The following is an 18,740-nucleotide window of genomic DNA, read 5'->3' as shown; positions in this document are numbered from 1 at the left end:
GTAGTGAGAGGGGTAGGAAAGGGGGGTAGGGGTGGTGATAAGGGTAGTGATAGGGGTAGTGAGAGGGGTAGAGAAGGGGTAGGGGTGGTGATAAGGGTAGGGGTATTGGTAGGGGTATTGGTAAGGGTGGTGATAGGGGTAGTGAGAGGGGTAGGAAAGGGGGGTAGGGGTGGTGATAAGGGTAGTGATAGGGGTAGTGATAGGGGTAGAGAAGGGGTAGGGGTGGTGATAAGGGTAGTGATAGGGGTAGTGATAGGGGTAGAGAAGGGGTAGGGGTGGTGATAAGGGTAGGGGTATTGGTAGGGGTAGTGATAGGGGTAGTGATAGGGGTAGAGAAGGGGTAGGGGTGGTGATAAGGGTAGTGAAAGGGGTATTGGTAGTGATAGGGGTAGATATAAAGTGGACCATGACTCCACTATAGTCAGCACACCGGTGTGATGAACTACTTATTCATAATTCGTTACTGAACTAGTCACGAATTATGGATAATATTGTTCGCGAAAGCCTACGTGTTAAACTGACGCATTTATATTTACCCCCAAAAAAGACTTAATTGTGGATAACATCATCAGGCGATTTTCCAGAAGTGGGTTTTACTGCTGAAGTAAGTAACTGATTTGCACGTTTTGTTTACGTGACAAACCTTGACCAATTTGGCTGTGTCGGGTGGTTGCGGGTTAACGACACACTTATATTAACACGATCTAACCCAAAAAAAACTAGTAACGAATTATGGACAGCATTGATCGCGAAAGCCTACGTGTTAAACTGACAACATTTATACGTATTCCTCCCAAAAAACCCTTTGCAATATTACGGAAGTAAACAAGAGGACTTCTCCACAAATCTGGCTGTGGCCTGATGAAGCTAGTTGTGATTACCGGCGAAACGTCACGGCACTCAGATTGTAAACGTTGTGGCTTGGCTCTCCAACACACCGGTGTGCTGTACTAATAACGAATTGGCCACGTTCTCTTTATGTGATAAACCTTACTAATTAGCTGTGTCGGGTGGTTCAAGTTCATTGATTAGGTATAGCCCTGTGAGCCATTCGGCTCTTGAATCGGGTGCAACCCCAACAAACAAAAAACAAAAACATGAACAAAAAAACATCTTAAAGTGAATATGTGACTAAGTGCAAACAGAAAATCCAAGAAAAGACAGCAAAATATTGCAGAAAAAGCACCGTACACCAACGCTGTGTGCAAAAATCCCAGTGGGATGCAAGTCAAACAACAACAACCACAAGACAACTTAGATTAAGGCCATCAGTCAAACCCCGTACTACAACAAACAAACATGGCTAAACCAATACACTTTTCGAAATCACCAAAAAAAAGCCATGAAAGCAATGAAACAGTGATCATAGGAACTGTGACGGAATTTTCACAATAAATGGCATAAACATGTACTACCAAAACCCTGCAGCCATAGCTGGCTGCATGAGTCACTCCACAACAGCAGCAGGAGCATCAATCGGAGTATTATAATTTTGGCGGGTTTAACGACACATTCATATATTTACACGATCTAAACCCAAAAAAACAACCTGTAGTGTGGGATGCTATTGGTCGCGAAAGGTCACGTGTTGAACTGTTGTCCCACCTGATGACGATTGCTTGCGTTGCGATCGAAACTTCGTGATCTATTATTTTTCTACCTACGTGACTTTATCGAAAGAACCAAAGAGTATGGATTCCTGCAGTCACGAAAGCTTAAAATCAATATTGTATGATCACTGTTTCATTGCTTTCATGGCTTTATTTTGGTGATTTCGAAAAGTGTATTGGTTTAGCCATGTTTGTTTGTTGTAGTACAGAGTTAGACTGATGGCCTTAATCTAAGTTGTCTTGTGGTTGTTGTTTGTTGTTTGACTTGCATCCCACTGGGATTTTTGCACACAGCGTTGGTGTACGGTGATTTTTTCTGCAATATTTTACTGTCTTTTCTTGAATTTTCTGTTTGCACTTAGTCACTTTAAGATGTTTTTTGTTCATGTTTTTAGCTTGTTGCTGTTGCACCCGATTCAAAAGCCGAATGGCTCACAGGGCTATACCTTATAAATGAACTTGAACTTGTATTACGGCTAATATCTTCAGGAGATTTGTCCGAATTACCAGGAGGCCCCTCCCATCCGGGACACGTGCCCGCGTCGCCAACCAATCAGGAGGACGCAACCTGACACACCCCCCCCTCCATCACCCCACCCCACCCCTCCATCACCCCACCCCACCGACTAGACCACACTAATTCTAGATTTGAAGCTTTCGTGACTGCAAGGATTCATATTCTTAGGTTTTTTCGGTAAAGTCACGTAGGTAAAAAATTTAAATTAATAAAAGTAAAATAAAAATTAAATAAAAATCACGACGTTTCGGAAGCAACACAAGCTTCCGTCTTCAGGTGGAACCGTCAACGTCGTGATTTTTATTTTTTATTTTACTTTTATTAATTTTAATGTTTTACCTACGTGACTTTACCGAAAAAAACCTAAGAATATAGACCACACTAATCGAGCCCAGAGAGACGCGATCGACCGCTGATCGATCGGCGATCGATTTGCAAGGCGGCTTCGAGCCGGCGCCATTTCGTTTTTTGCCAGTTCGCTCGGCGGTTGCAGGCGGCGGCGATTTTGCGAAGGAGTCGTTTTGTAAAAACTTTACACACTTTTTGCTATTTAACACTCACCGTTTACATTTTTGTCACGAACAGAACATCCTCGTTGCCGCCCTCCTCCTCCTCACGTCAAACGACGACATGGAGATCTTAAGGCGCTCGTCCGCCTGAGGTGAGGAGATTCGGTTTTTTAAATTCATTATTTAATGTAGGATAGCGGTAGGCCGCTACGGCCTAGGCCTGTGTAATGTTTCATTTAAGCGGCCTATTACCCAACCATTGCAAGGGTTTATTTTATTTTAAATCGTCATTGCTGTAGCCGTTAACCGCGCGCGTTGTGAGGTTTGCCGCTAAACGATTAAATTGCCGCGGCGTTTGAATTGTAATGCGGCACGTGCGGTGCGGATGCTTCGGTTTTGAAGGCCGCGCCGAGGCTTCGAACGCAAATCGCGCCTCGAAATTGCCGACGTTCTAGACGATTGCCTTGCCGAGGCGACACTTGTTAGACCGAGACGCTTTCCGTGCGAGTGTACAGCGCGCTTCGTCGTCGTAGCTGTCAAAAGAAAATAGCCGCCGCCGCCGCCTCTCAGGGGACCTTCAAACGCCTGCCGGCTTAACAATTTGCACACAATTGTAACGCAAATTGTCCCCGGATTGCGTTCTTTCTCTCTCTCTATCACCCCCCCCCCTCCGATTTCATCAACACGGAATGACCAGGGTGGTGAAGTATGGTCGGTTAACTTTAAACAGTCAGGAGTTGTATTGCCCAAGAGGCCTGTTGACGTACAGTGCCGTTTTACAGTGCGATAATATTGGCTGTCTTCTTGGTTCTTTCGGTAAAGTCACGTAGAATGGAAGTAATAAAGTAATAAAATAAAACATAATAAAATAATTCTCACGACGTTTCGGCCACAACGCAAGCAGCCGTCCTCAGGTGGAGAACAGGTCTGTCGAGAGGACAGAGTCTGAAATTTAACATTGCAACAGCGACTGTTGAACAAGTTCTACGCAGCATAACCAACACAGCCAATGTTTCGATTTAAAGCTTTCGTGACTGCAGGGATTCATCTTCTTGGTTCTTTCGGTAAATGTCAGACTCTCTCTTCTCGACAGACCTGCTCTCCACCTGTGGACGGCTGCTTGCGTTGTGGCCGAAACGTCGTGAGAATTATTTTATTATGTTTTATTTTATTATTTCCCTTCTACGTGACTTTACCGAAAGAACCAAGAAGATGAATCCCTACAGTCACGAAAGCTTTAAATCGAAACATTGGCTGTGTTGGTTATGCAGCGTAGAACTTGTTCAACATTCGCTGTTGCAATGTTAAACTGTTGTTATAAAAGAGATAACATCTGTTATTGTGTGTGTATTTCACTTTTATAAGACGTATCACTAGTATAGAGTACAGTAGCGATTATACTGCATCAATATTTGAAGGATTTTATTTTGTGTGTATTATAGATAGGGTATCATGAAGCAGTGTGTGTGTGTGTCAGTCATTCATACATTTCAACCAGGTAGGAACCCGTTGAGACTGCTACTACTATTTATTTTACCAGGTAAGGCCCACTGAGCTGTATAGTTTATCCCTTTTTCAGAAGCGACATGGCCACAAATGACACGAAGTGGCTTATCATGTGGAAATGTATAGCAGCCAAATACTCCAAACGGGCGATGTTTATTGTACATGTGGAGGGAAAAACTGGAGGACCCGGATCAAAATCCACGGGGAGAAAATGCAAACTCCAATTAGACTGAATACTCGTTTCTTTAAAACAGAATTTTGTGTTTAGTTTGTGGTCCTTCCCCCCCCCGTACCTACGATTTTCACGGTTAGCTACGTACTGTGCGGAAGAAGTTCAACATACGTACACACAAACAACGCGCACACGGCTACTTACAATATAACTAATTCAATAATTATATTCGTTACAAGCGATATGTTACGTGCGCCATCTATGCGCAAGTGCTCAGTTGAACTGCGCTTCTTAATTTATTTCGCGGTGCGATAACAAGTTCTAAGTGATGACGACGGTGGTGATGTGAAGACACAGAAAGACAGGTTCACCCTCCCACGATGGCGGGCGAGCGGGATGGAAAGCAAGACCTTGAGCGAGTCGGCGAGCCGGATGGTGAGCGAGACGGTGAGGAAGACAGCGCTTTGCTCGACTCGCTGCAACTCCCCCAAGAGAGCGTCAAGGAATGGCAGGCGCGACGGCGATTCCTCGCACAGAACCTCGAGCGATTCCGCGGGGACGATCTGGATCGACTCGTCTCCCTCTCCATGGTTTGGGTCAACCACATCTTCCTGGGGTGCAGGTGCGGTCAGGGTTCTTGTGTCATGTCTTGCATTTCGATTTAAAGATTTCGTGACTGCAGGGATTCATCTTCTTGGTTCTTTCGGTAAAGTCACGTAGAGTGGAAATAATAAAATAATGAAAATAAAACATAATAAAATATCATTAAATTTCTATTTAAAGCTTTCGTGACTGCAGGGATTCATCTTCTTGGTTCTTTCGGTAAAGTCACGTAGAGTGGAAATAATAAAATAATAAAAATAAAACATAAAATAATTCTCACGACGTTTCGGCCACAACGCAAGTAGCCGTCCTCAGGTGGAGAACAAGTCTGTCGTGGAGACAGCGTCTGAATGACAAGCCCCAGGCTTGGAGCGACTTGCAGTTGAAATCTGGCTTATTGGAAGATCGGTTCTGGGTTGTAACTCCTTTCTGAGTATCAGAATCTTTAATCAGAATCTTAATTTCGACTGAGCTGTGAAGCTTTTTGTCGCAGATGTCCAGTAAGGGCGGCAGCAGGAAACGTCGGTAGAACTCTTTTGCGTGGTTTGAATCGGCAGCCAATTGGGGTGCAGCCGAGTGAGTGGAAGGAGACATACCAAGTGGCTTTAACGTTAAGTTCCACTGTGGTGTTGCGGACACATTTTGCGCTAACGTCAGTGTGAACCCACCCTTCGACTTACGTGAGCTTTTGTCAGGTGTGGGCTACCTCTTCTCCATGGGCCATTTATGGCATGCAACTTAATTTCATACGGCCTGTAGCCACGTGAGGCCTCCCACTTTGAATGGATGGTACTTTGTTCAAATGTCTTAAGCCATTGGCTCCCAAACTGTGATTCGCACACTACGAGTAGGTTGCGTGAGCAGTCGGCACGTTTCTTGAGATGTTAGAGCCGTGCTGTTTAAATTAATACTGATGCTGCCGCTGATGATGATAACACATTCCTGCGGAGGGAGCTGGTAGGAACGTTGGGTTGCTCGGTCAATGGCCAGGGTCAACGGCGGCGTGGTGTATTCCGCAAATATGCCCGACTGTGAGGGTGGGCACAAGCCGGCGTGAGTAGGTTAAACGTTGATAAGGGCACCACGGGGTGACCAGCCCCTCCCCACCCAGCCCCACCCCTCCCACCCCCCACCCAGCCCCACCCTCCCCACCCAGCCCCTCCTCACCCTCCCCTCTCCACCCAGCCCCACCCCTCCCATTTTTGGATGCACGACGGACGGACACAATAATCCCCTGTGGGCTGGTGGAACCAGGTGGTTCCTACCAGTAACAAAGGCAATGTTTCTGCTGATGATGATGATGTCAGATACAACTCGGAGCTGATGAAGAAGGTGACTGAGATGGCGAAGGGAATTGAAGTTGACCAAGGCCCTAAGTTCAATGTTCTCGGTCAGCCTATCTCCGCGCTTAAACGACCCGGTGAGTCCTATCTCTACTCTCTTTATCCCCGTATCTTAAACAACAATTTTCTGAAAGCGTTCACATCGTGGCAAACGGTGCAGTGACACGATTCAAATGGAATACTCGCGCATTGCCGCCGTTGCGCTCTCTGTCCCCGCTACAGCCGAAGAACCGGCATCTGGCGGCGGCGGCGGCAACTCGGAGCCAAGCGACTCGGCCACGTCGGAAAAAAGAGCGAGGTTGGCATCGGTCGAGTCGGCCACCGGCGGTGCCGGCACCGACGGCGAGAAATCCACCGCGGCGCCGCAAGCGACGTATCGGCCGCGCTTCGAGCCCATTCAGTTTGTCCGTTCGCAGAAGCCCGCCGGTGCCGGGCCTTCCAACCACGTCGGTGACGACGGTGGATGTAAACCCGGGGTAGGCAATGTTGGCGACGGTTTTGGAGGAAATTCTGGAGGCGCTGGAGGAGGAGGAGGCGGTGTTGGAGGAAGTGTCAGAGGTGTGGGAGCTCAGCAGTCGTCGGTTAATTCAACGAGCGATCTCCGATCTCAGCTGGAGAACCAGCTGCAGGAGCACTTGCAGGCGATGGTGCAGGCACAGCTGCAGGTGCATCAGAGTGGCACGGGAAACAAGGCTGCGGCAGAAAATCAGGTTGGTGCCACCTGCGTACGTTCATCGTAATAATATTATTTAACCATGAAAGCCTCGGTCTCAAAAGACTGATTTTTAAGCAGTCTTCTGCGTTGTGCTGTTTCGCCATTTCTGATGAGCATTTCCGATGTTTCGGCGTCGGAGAAACCTGATTATAACAGCGTGCTTAAGCCGCACCGAACCTCACAAAAATAATATTCAGGGCCTACCTTGGCTCCTCTCACCCTCAACCAGTATATATACAAGGACTGTTTTCTTGGAATTTCTCTCACTCGATACAGCTATCGTGCTGTGACGGTTAATAAAAGGAGGCTTGTGTTGCCTCCTTTTATTAATTTGAATTTTTTTTTACCTACGTGACTTTACCGAAAAAACCTAAGAATATAAATCTGATTATAACACTCAGAGGTCCATACGTATGAGTTTAAACACCCACTGACCGTGCTGCCATCTAGTTTTTTTATGTCACGACCTAGAAATAAACTAAAGTAAAATATAAATCCAAAGGTCGTGTCTCAGAGCGTGAAAATAAAACGGCAATATTTGGGTCCTCAGACTTTGGCGGGGGCTTTTGTACCATTGTGGTTCCATGAGCAGTGTAATCAAGCAAACGGTGGACTGGTCATTTCATCAGCACAGTGCAACCTGCACCACCCTGAGTACTTACACATCCGCCTTATTACGTGGGATGCTGCTATGGGGTGATAGCGCACTGGACTTGCAATCCGGAGGTCACAGGTTGATTCGATCTACCGGCGTCACTGTCAAAGCATTGGGAGAGTTTCTGGAATCCCCCAGCCCCCTCTGTCCACCTAAGCGCAGCGGTCAGCAAACCAAAATAACAAGAAGAGCCATATATTTGTTTAAAATTCGATAAACAAGAAAACTCAATAATTCAAGAGCCGCAATGTGAATACGAGACAGGGCGCGTCCCTGAATAAATAACGTCGCCAAGCGGCCCTTAAAGAGCCACATAGCGGGCACCGGAGTCGCAGGTTGCCCATCCCCTGACCGAGCGGTGTAGATGGGTACAACCACAATTAATCGGAAGGTCATGAGCGTGGGGTCAAGTGTGGGTACTACCACCTCTGCCAAGAGGAGTATGACAGAATACAGGTAGTCCCCGAGTTACGATGGTCCGACTTACGATATTTCGATCTTACGATGGCGATACGACGAAATTGAAAAATATTTTACATTTCGCGCGGCAGGCAAACGCAGCGGCGAACGATACGTTCAATGCATGTGTGATACGTAGCTTTAGCGATTTCATTTTTGGGTTATCACGATACGATGCGGTCAATGCATGTTAAAAGTTTTTATAGCAGATAGGATTGTTTCCTGAAAAAACTTTCTATTAAATTGCAGTTCATATAGGTAGGCTAAGAATTTGCCTTGGTTTTTTTTACTTTACATTTTACTGTGCAATACAGTACAGTAAAACCTCGGATTGTGAGTAACTTGGTCTGCGAGTGTTTTACAAGACGAGCAAAAATTTTACGTAAATATTAATTTGATAAACGAGCGATGTCTTGCAATACGAGCACTGTAGTACGTACAGTATACCACTGTAGTACGTACAGTATACTACTGCAGTACGTACAGTATACGCTTTGTCTGTCGTGCGTTGCGAGATCACAACTGAGCCGATGGTTCTTCTCTCTTAATAACCCTCCTCTCCCTCACATCAGCCACGATTAAATTAAACTAATACATTTTATTACTTTGTATTAAATTTAAATAATAAAAATATAAAAAGGTATTTTGTATTCATCATTTTTACATGAATATTTTTGGGTTGTGGAACGAATCATCTTTGAGTTTCCATGATTTCTTACGGGGAAATTCGCTTTGATATACGAGTGCTTTGGATTACGAACACGTTTCCGGAACGAATTGTGCTCGCAATCCAAGGTTTTACTGTATTGTAATTAATAAATACATACAGTATCTAGTTAATACAGTACGGTAGTGTAAATTGCTCTGTTTTCCTCAATTGTCACCATTCTTTAAGACTCCTGGGTAGGCTAGGCCATCTTCGACTTACGATATTTTCGACTTACGATGGGGTCGTCGTAACGCATCCCCATCGTAAGTAGAGGACGACCCGGTACCTTCTTGACGTGCTGTCGAGCTCCCTCTCGTGGTGGCCGTTCCACCAGCAGTGGGAATGCAGCTGGTACCCGTTTTGATATTGTCCCACGACTAAGATGTAACAAGAGTTGCATTTTGACCATCGCAGGCGCAAGCTGAGGAGCGTCTCCGCGCGCAATTCGAGAAGATGGTGGAGACTCAGTTGCGCACCGACCCGTCGGGAGTGGGGCTCCTCGTGTCCATCTTGCAAGGTGCCGTCACCCAAGGCCAGACGCAGCCGCAGCAACAGCCGCCGCAGCTGCAGCAACAGAAGCAGCATGGAACGACGTCTGCTGCTTCGCCTCCGAAACCATCGGCTGCAGCAGGGAGCGAGCAGGGCACAGTCCAAAAGTCGTCGGCGCTGTCGGACTACGCAGCCCAGCTGCAAGCCGACTATCGCCAGCGCTTCAAGCCAGCCGGCACCACCGGGGCATCGCCCAGAATGCAGCAACCGAGGCCAGGCGGCAGTAGAGGGCCCACTCTGCCGCTATCACTCAGTTTGTTGCAGCAGCAGCAGCAGCAGGCTCTGAAGCAGCAGCAGCAACAGCAACACCAGGCTCTGAAGCAGCAGCAAGCACTGCATCTGCAAGCTTTGAAGCAGCAGCAGCAGCAGCTGCAGCAAGCTTTGAAGCAGCAGCCGCAGCAACAAGCTGTGAAACAGGAGCCGCAGCAGCAACCTCTGGACCAGGAGCAGCAGCAGCTGCAGCAAGCTTTGAAGCAGCAGCAGCAGCAGCAAGCTGTGAAGCAGCAGCAGCAGCAGCAACAAGCTGTGAAGCAGGAGCCGCAGCAGCTGCAGCAAGCTTTGAAGCAGCAGCAGCAGCAACAAGCTGTGAAGCAGGAGCCGCAGCAGCTGCAGCAAGCTTTGAAGCAGCAGCAGCAACAAGCTTTGAAGCAGCAGCAGCAACAAGCTGTGAAACAGGAGCCGCAGCAGCAAGCTGTGAATCTGCGGCAGTCGCCGTTCAGTAGCAGCATAATCGCGGGGAAGCAGGCGATCTTCACACGGCTACACAAGGTAACTACCCTTCAAATGCGGAATGGATGGGAGTTGTCAATTGCTTTACATGTTTAACCTTGGTTTCAATTCTAAACGACTTGGTAGTTCAATGTATTTATACAGAACTCCATTCTGTGCCTCCATTTATAAATCAAATGTGTTTTTTTTTGTTCTATTGGCCTTCTGGTTTTCCAAAATATTTTTTTTTATTTCGCAGCATCTGTTTAATTTGGAAAATATGGAAAATATTGGATTGGAAAGCTAATTAGAGGCCGATAGGCAAATCATTTATTTTGTGGCAGCACAGAATGGGGTTATGATGTTCCACAAGAATACAAAATTGGTGTATACAGTTAAAGGTGGTGATAATGGGTTAGTTAGAGTTTGAGAGTCCTCAGTCTTGGCTCCAAGATGCCAGGTTCATTGTGTTGATTGAGGCATCTCTTCTGTAACTCCCGATAAGTAGTGAATAGCAGAGGTCGCAATCGGGTACCCGATACCTGTACCCTACCCGATACCCGGCTACCCGTACCCGGCTGGGTACGGGTACGGGTACCCGTTTGCGACCCTGGTGCGGCCGGGTACGGGTAGGCCGTGAGTCACTGGTGAGTAACTGTTTGTCACTCATTTCCCAACGTCTTGTCTCTTCTCACAATTCAAGTTCCTAGAATCAACCCACCCGCACCTGCAACATGGCTTCATCCCAGAGGTCGCAATCGGATACCCGATACCCGTACCTTACCCGGCCTGGTACGGGTACGGCCGGGTACGGGTACCCGTTTGCGACCCTGGTGCGGCCGGGTACGGGTAAGGAATCAAAACCCGTTTGCGACCTCTGGTGGATCGAACCCACGACCTCCTGCACACCAGGCGAGGTAGTTAACATCTCCTAGCCACCGTGATGATGATGAGAGAGGGACACGCAAACTCCAAATACACAGCAGCAGGTGTCAGGATCGGGATTGCACCCATGAGTTCCTATGAAGCAGGCGAGGTAGTTAACATCTCGCCACCGTGGCGCTAGCACTTGTGTGTCCTTGTTGAGTGCCTTTTAGGAGTTGTGGGAGAAAGTTGCTTGCAGCCCACGTTGATCCGAAGAAGGCGATCGATTCGGCGCATCAGGACACCACGCCCTGGGAGTGCCAGCGACCTTGTCGAATTCCGGCAAAGGTTGTTTATCTGATGGCTTATTCGTGAACTGCGGGTGCTCTGAATTGTGGTAGAAGTACCTCTGGTTTCTTCCCAGTGAATTCTGGAGTAATCCCTTCCGGCAATCCGGACTGCCGGGAATGTTTTTGTCTGTGGTGGTGGTGGCAGTGCCACCAGCAAGAAGGATGCGGGAGAAGGACGAAGCCGTGTACTCTTTGGTTTTTTCGGTAAAGTCACGTCGGTGAAAACAAAATAAAAAAGAAAAACAACTAAATTAAGTTGTTTTTCTTTTTTTTTCACCTATGTGACTTTACCGAAAAAACCTAAGAGTATGGATCCTTGCAGTCACGAAAACTTCAAATCTAGAACGAAGCTGTGTGTTTTATTGCGTTTCTGTTTTGCTCTATCGAGCCGAGATGCGGACGTTCAGGAAATCACTGGGTGCCCAGCTGAACTCCATTGTTTACCAGGTTTCTCTCTCAACTTGGGTACCGACTGGATGATTTTGTGTCTCGCCCATAGTCAGATGAGGTATGTCACCTGCATGATGTGGGAATGCCAGCTATGGCACTTTGGCCGTGTGACTATTTTTCTTGGCTCGTTATCTACGCTTAGAAATTCTAGATTTGAAGCTTTCGTGACTGCAAGGATTCATATTCTTAGGTTTTTTCGGTAAAGTCACGTAGGTAAAAAAATAAATTAATAAAAGTAAAATTTAAATAAAATAAAAATCACGACGTTTCGGAGGCAACACAAGCTTCCGTCTTCAGGTGGAACCGTCACAGCACGAAATACTTATTTATTTTACTTTTATGAATTTTTTATCTACGTGACTTTACCGAAAAAACCTAAGAATACGCTTAGAAAACCTTGTGGGCTGGATGAGGAGGCCAGGAGGGTCAGCCACAGGCCTCATGGATGCGCCAGATTTTGGAGGATAGGAATGGGGCTCTGTTGCTTTCCAGGAGGGATGAACCCTACGAAGGGGACTTTGCTTGGGGCTTTTTCCAGGAGAGGGACCCCAGCGAAAGGGGGGTTTCGATTGGGGGGCTTTGCCAGTAAGGAGGTTGGTGACGGAGGGTAGATTCTGCTGTGGCACCACTTCTAGGGTGTGAACTCATCTTCCCTTTCAGAGGAGCTGCCACTGTGAATTCCTGCACTCGCAACGCACGCATCGTCAATTGAGCGTGTCGGAAAACAATATTTCGATTTAAAGCTTTCGTGACTGCAGGGATTCATCTTCTTGGTTCTTTCGGTAAAGTCACGTAGAAGGGAAGTAATAAAATAATAAAAATAAAGGCGACAGAGTCAGACTCTGTCGCCTCGACGGACCTGGTTTTCACCTGAGGACGGCTGCTTGCGTTGTGGCCGAAACGTCGTGAGAATTATTTTATTGTGTTTTATTTTTATTATTTTATTATTTCCCTTCTACGTGACTTTACCGAAAGAACCAAGAAGAGGAAAACAATATATTTACATCTTCTTGGTTCTTTCGGTAAAGTCACTTAGAATGGAAATAATAAAATAATAAAAATAAAACATAAAATAATTCTCACGACTTTACCGAAAGAACCAAGAAGATGAATCCCTGCAGTCACGAAAGCTTTAAACCGAAATATATTTACTGTTGAAATCCTTACGGGAAACGTGTAAAATGTAAACGGTAACCCTTGCCCCCAATCCCCTTCGGACGCAAAGGTGGTGACGCTGATGCTGAAAAAGGAGGGCGGCTTCAGGAATGATCTCAACTTCAGCAAGCTCCTGACGGCTGCCACGCAGGCTTCGCGCTGCAACCCCGAGTACACGTACGTGGAGATGTCAAGGCTGGCGCCGGCCGATCTGCCCGCGGGGCAACATCTATCCACCCAGGGCTACGCCTGCGAGCTGCGCTGCAGCCACGTCTACCTGGCAACCGGCTTTTGGGTCGGCAAGAACGGCGCTCGCGACCGCGCCACGCAGCGGGCGCTGAGCCTCTTCCTGCGCGACTCGGTGTACGTGCAGCAGTTCGTGCGGCGCCGCAGCAGCGTCTTGCTTCAGCGCGGCAAAAACGGCGCAAACTCGGGGCTCGGCTCCGCCGAAGACGACTCGGTCATGCACGACCTCGTCCTCAACGACCGCGCGGAGCCGCCCAGAACGGACGTGCTGCCGGCACTCACCGACTCCTTGGGGGACCCCACTCAGGACAGCTGGAACGCGGTGGCGGTGACGTCGCCGGCACCACCGGCGGCACCGGTGAAGGCGGCACCGGTGAAGGCGGCACCGGTGGTGAAACAGCCGCTCCTGTCGCAACCTCCGAAGCAACAGCAGGCGCAGTCGCAGTCGCCGTTCGACAAGATCAAGATTCAACCGAGGCAGATTATCTTCACACGATTGCACAAGGTAATTAATGTTCCTGCGCCGCGAAAATCCTACGGGGGAGGTATGAACCGATTTATGTAAAAAAAAAATTTGTTTAACTTGTCGTTGTTTAGCAAAGATGAGAAAAATGGGTATTTCGGGATATGGACGTCTTGCTTAAGATAACTCCCAATTCAGAAAAAACTGCCACTACTGAGGGGCCCTTTCATTTTGGTTATCACAAAACAAGAGGCAACATTTTTTGGCCAAGAACTACAGAGACCCCTTATTTGTGGAACTTAAATTTGCAGAAATTGTATGAAACAGTACTGGCAAACATAACCCGAATGAATAGATGAAAGAAGGCAAGTGGGACAGAGTGCCAGTATCCCACACATGTGATTTGAAAAGTCAAGTTTTGCTCTCTTCATGACACACGTCCATTTTATTCCTTGCAGATTTGTATGTGGCGAGATTTTAGAGAGGCATCTCTTTCAGTCATGGTGGAGAGATAATTTTCCCAAAAGTACAGAAATGAGGTATTAAAGGTTGACGTGCCCACTAGAATAATATCAGTATCGACGCAGACACATTGGATGCATCATTTGTCGCAAAGCAAATAAACTGGTAGTGGTAGAAAATTGTTCATGGTCATACTATAAAATTTCACGTTAGGGGGAAATTGCACAATGATACAATAGACATCAATGACCCTCCGAGCTATGTCGCTTGGAGTCTTGTACTCCTGGTAGGGCCTCCCTACCCTGTTTGTTTATTAAAACACATTCCTGCGGAGGGAGCTGGTAGGAACGTTGGGTTGCTCGGTTAATGGCCTGCAGGGTCAACGGCGGCGTGGTGTATTCCGCAAATATGGCCGACTGTGAGGGCGGGCACAAGCCGGCGTGAGTAGGTTAGACGTTGAGTTTTACAAGGGCACCACGGGGTGACCAGCCCCTCCCCACCCAGCCCCACCCCACCCAGCCCCTCCACACCCTCCCCACCCAGCCCCTCCTTACCCAGCCTCTCCCCACCCAGCCCCTCCCTGCACGACGGACACAATAATCCCCTGTGGGCTGGTGTAACCAGGAGTTTCCTACCAGTATAACGTTTATCACCTGTATTCTTAGCTCCATTACCGATACCCCAATGAAGCCCGCATACATTGCTCATACGAAATAAATAATGCTCTTGGAAACACATCCCCGAATATTATACAATGCTATAATGACCCCTTTTAGTCCTGTTTCAATTAGCGATCACTTCACCTCGGATTAGCACGTTTGGCTATGTACAGTGCGACAAGTTCTATAGACACAAAAAGACTAAAGATCCCCCGTATAGCCTGACCAGACTGTTGGGGCAAGTGCTGTTAGCGAGTAGCACCTACGAAGGCCGGCACGGCACACGAGGGGGTGGGTGGCCAGCACGACGCCTGGCTGCCTTTGTCTCCCGAGTGGCGATGTTTAAACACCGCCCAAGGTACTCATTTGAGGCTGAGTCGACCTCGGGGAGCCAGGACCGGTTCAGATAATTGCCACTGTGTTGGCCGTGCGTGGGAATCGAACTTGGGTCGCTGGGTTCGTAGCGCAGCGCGCTAACCGCTGCACAACCGCTCCCCACAACATACACGTACACGTAAATACGAATGCATCTTCAGCACTAAGCGAGGTCTGCCTGCACATGATGAAGTAAAATGATAGCACGCGTTGAATGTTTCACGTCAAATTTATGACGAACGCCTCGCATTGTACGCAAGGGCGACCTGTGAACGGACTAACGGAGACGGAACGTAAAAGACGGACGCTGCAAACGAAGGCGGTACCATCAATGTTTTAAAGAGAATCGCACCCTTTTTGTGTGGAACCACGATGCCGAACCGTATTCGCGGCAGAGGTCGCAAACGGGTTTTGATTCCTTACCCGTACCCGGCCGCACCAGGGTCGCAAACGGGTACCTGTACCCGTACCCGGCCGGGTACGGGTACAGGTACGCTACCCGTACCCTACCCGAAATGAGTGACAAACGGTTACTCACCGGTGACTCACGGCCTACCCGTACCCGTACCCCGCCGCATCAGGGTCGCAAACAGGTACCTGTACCCGGCCGGGTACGGGTAGCCGGGTATCGGGTAGGGTACGGGTATCGGGTACCCGGTTGCGACCTCTGATTCGCGGCCTCTTGGCTGCATCGCAGGCGGCAGGGTTAACGCTCGCTCATCCCTCGCCCTTGTTCCCGTGACCACAGGTGGTGAAGCGGATTCTGCATGAGGAGGGCGGCTTCAGGAGCGAGCTCAACTTCAGCAAGCTCTTCACGGCCGCCGCGCAGGAGTCGGGCTGCAATCCCGAGTACACGTACGTGGAGCTGTCGAGGCTGGCGCCCGCCGACCTGCCCAAGGACCGTCAGCTGCCCACCCAGGGCTACGCCTGCGAGCTGCGCTGCCGCCTCATCTACCTCGCCACCGGCTACTCGGGCAGCAAGAACGGCGCCCGCGACCGCGCCACCCAGCGGGCGCTGAGCCTCTTCCTGCGCGACTCGGTGCACGTGCAGCAGGTCACGCGGCACCGCAGCAGCATCTTGCTTCGGCGCGGCGGCAACAACGGCGCCGCGCCCAGCGCCAACCCGGGCTTCGGCTCGGTCGAGCACGACGCCGCCATGCACGACCTCGTCCTCAACGACCGCTCGGAGCCGGCCAGGCCGGACCTGCCGCCGGCGCTCTCGGACCCCTTCTGCGACCCCGCTCCCAAGACCCGGAACGTGCCGGCGGCGGCGGCGCCGCCGAAGCAATTGACGATGCATCAGCAGCGCTGCGGCGGGCAGTGGCACGGACGCGGCTCGACGCTGCGCGAGTTCGTGGTGTTGGACAACGCCGACAACCCCGTGTGCGTGCTCAACAACTCGGCGCAGTTCAACCGCACCGATGTGGAGTTCCGCTTCGAGCCGCTGCAGATGGATTCGAGCGGCGTGTTCCACTGGTGCTGCTCGCTCTACATCGGCGGCGATTTCGTCACCAGCGCCGTGGGGCCCAAGAAGGCGGTGAAGCAAACCGTGGCCGAGCAGGGCCTAGAATTCCTGCGCCAGACCCGCCCCACCATCACGCCGACGGCCAACGGCAACGCCGGCAACGTCGCCCAGGGGCCGACGGTGTCGCGCCGCGACATCATGCGACGCGGCGGCGGCGAGCGTCTGTCGGAGGACAACGTGGGTAGCCAGCTGATGCGCAAGATGGGCTGGACGGGAGGCGGCATCGGCGCGGCCGGGCGCGAGGGGATCTCGGAACCCATCACCGTTCACCAGCGCATGGCGCGCGAGGGGCTCGGCACGAGCCAGGGCAGCGCGGGTGACGGCGCGCAGCGTGGAGGAGGTGATTCGGGAGTACGCCGTGTCGTCCCGGCAGGACGAGCTCACCTTCTCGTCGGAGCTGACGCTTGACGAGCGCAAGTGCGTGCACCTTGTGGCCGCCCGCTACAACCTGCGCAGCAAGAGCTACTGGCGGGACGGCAGGCGCCACCTGGTTCTGCGTCGGCGCATGCATCGCGACGACATAATGCGCGAGTTGGAGCGCGACGGGCAGGTCGGCCGATACATCCTGCACCAGCCGGGGCCGACGATGAAGCACAGCTGAGGCTCGGGGGACTCGGAGATCCGCTCGCCGTGTTGGGACTGATGAATTTTAACGAGCGTTCCGTTGGGAGGAAAACCCGGAGTGCGTGCCGGAGGAAAACTTTTTGACTCTTGTGGGCGTAACAACACTCGGCGGTTGTTGGAGACGGGTTCGCGAACCCGCTTGCTGTACTGATATCTCATTACCTAGAGGAATGTTAAAATTGCTATAACTGATATGGTAAAACAAAGGAGGTCTGTCGCTTCCTGTCGAAAGTAAAATAAAGTGACGTGTCCAGCGGCCTGATGCACTTTCACGACGAGTGTTTTCCAGCCGGGTCTGTCGCGATGGCTGTGGACAGGAGGGCGGTGCATGCGGCGTGCACCGCCCAGTGTTTGTTCTCTCCTCGTTGTCACGCAGCAGGTCAGATGTACTGCAGTCCCCACGTCGCAATCGGAAGGACGTCTTCACGCACGACGCGGGCGGTTAGTCCAAGTGGGGGGGGGGGTTAGTACAAGTTGAAGTGGGGGGGGGGGGTTAGTCCAAGTTGAAGTGGGGGGGGGGTTAGTCCAAGTTGAAGTGGGGGGGGGGGGTTAGTCCAAGTTGAAGTGGGGGGGGGGGTTAGTCCAAGTTGAAGTGGGGGGGGGGGTTAGTACAAGTTGAAGTGGGGGGGGGGGGGTTAGTCCAAGTTGAAGTGGGGGGGGGGTTAGTCCAAGTTGAAGTGGGGGGGGGGGTTAGTCCAAGTTGAAGTGGGGGGGGGGGGTTAGTCCAAGTTGAAGTGGGGGGGGGGGGTTAGTACAAGTTGAAGTGGGGGGGGGGGTTAGTCCAAGTTGAAGTGGGGGGGGGGTTAGTCCAAGTTGAAGTGGGGGGGGGGGTTAGTCCAAGTTGAAGTGGGGGGGGGGGGTTAGTCCAAGTTGAAGTGGGGGGGGGGGTTAGTACAAGTTGAAGTGGGGGGGGGGGTTAGTCCAAGTTGAAGTGGGGGGGGGGTTAGTCCAAGTTGAAGTGGGGGGGGGGGTTAGTCCAAGTTGAAGTGGGGGGGGGGGGTTAGTACAAGTTGAAGTGGGGGGGGGGGGTTAGTCCAAGTTGAAGTGGGGGGGGGGTTAGTCCAAGTTGAAGTGGGGGGGGGGGGTTAGTCCAAGTTGAAGTGGGGGGGGGGGTTAGTCCAAGTTGAAGTGGGGGGGGGGGGGTTAGTACAAGTTGAAGTGGGGGGGGGGGTTAGTCCAAGTTGAAGTGGGGGGGGGGGTTAGTCCAAGTTGAAGTGGGGGGGGGGTTAGTCCAAGTTGAAGTGGGGGGGGGGGGTTAGTCCAAGTTGAAGTGGGGGGGGGGGGGTTAGTACAAGTTGAAGTGGGGGGGGGGGTTAGTCCAAGTTGAAGTGGGGCGGGGGGTTAGTCCAAGTTGAAGTGGGGGGGGGGTTAGTCCAAGTTGAAGTGGGGGGGGGGGTTAGTCCAAGTTGAAGTGGGGGGGGGGGGTTAGTCCAAGTTGAAGTGGGGGGGGGGGTTAGTACAAGTTGAAGTGGGGGGGGGGGGGTTAGTCCAAGTTGAAGTGGGGCGGGGGGT

At 50.5% G+C, this 18,740-nt stretch overlaps 1 protein-coding gene across 1 annotated transcript; it reads left to right on the top strand.

Moving 5' to 3' along the window:
- Positions 1-2,528: 2,528 nt before the first annotated feature.
- NKRF (NFKB repressing factor) lies at positions 2,529-17,490 on the top strand. The gene is given in 8 exon segments (XM_078619547.1): positions 2,529-2,788; positions 4,666-4,936; positions 6,225-6,337; positions 6,483-6,970; positions 9,213-10,115; positions 12,945-13,625; positions 15,828-16,915; positions 16,917-17,490. Coding segments are annotated over 7 exon segments (3,804 nt in total). The 5' UTR covers positions 2,529-2,788; positions 4,666-4,694; the 3' UTR covers positions 17,206-17,490.
- The last annotated feature ends 1,250 nt before the right edge of the window (positions 17,491-18,740 follow it).

This window comes from Lampetra planeri, chromosome 63, assembly GCF_965212315.1.
Source record: "Lampetra planeri chromosome 63, kcLamPlan1.2.h2, whole genome shotgun sequence".
NCBI classification, from domain to species: domain Eukaryota; kingdom Metazoa; phylum Chordata; class Hyperoartia; order Petromyzontiformes; family Petromyzontidae; genus Lampetra; species Lampetra planeri.
This window is presented reverse-complemented; position numbering and strand designations above follow the sequence as displayed.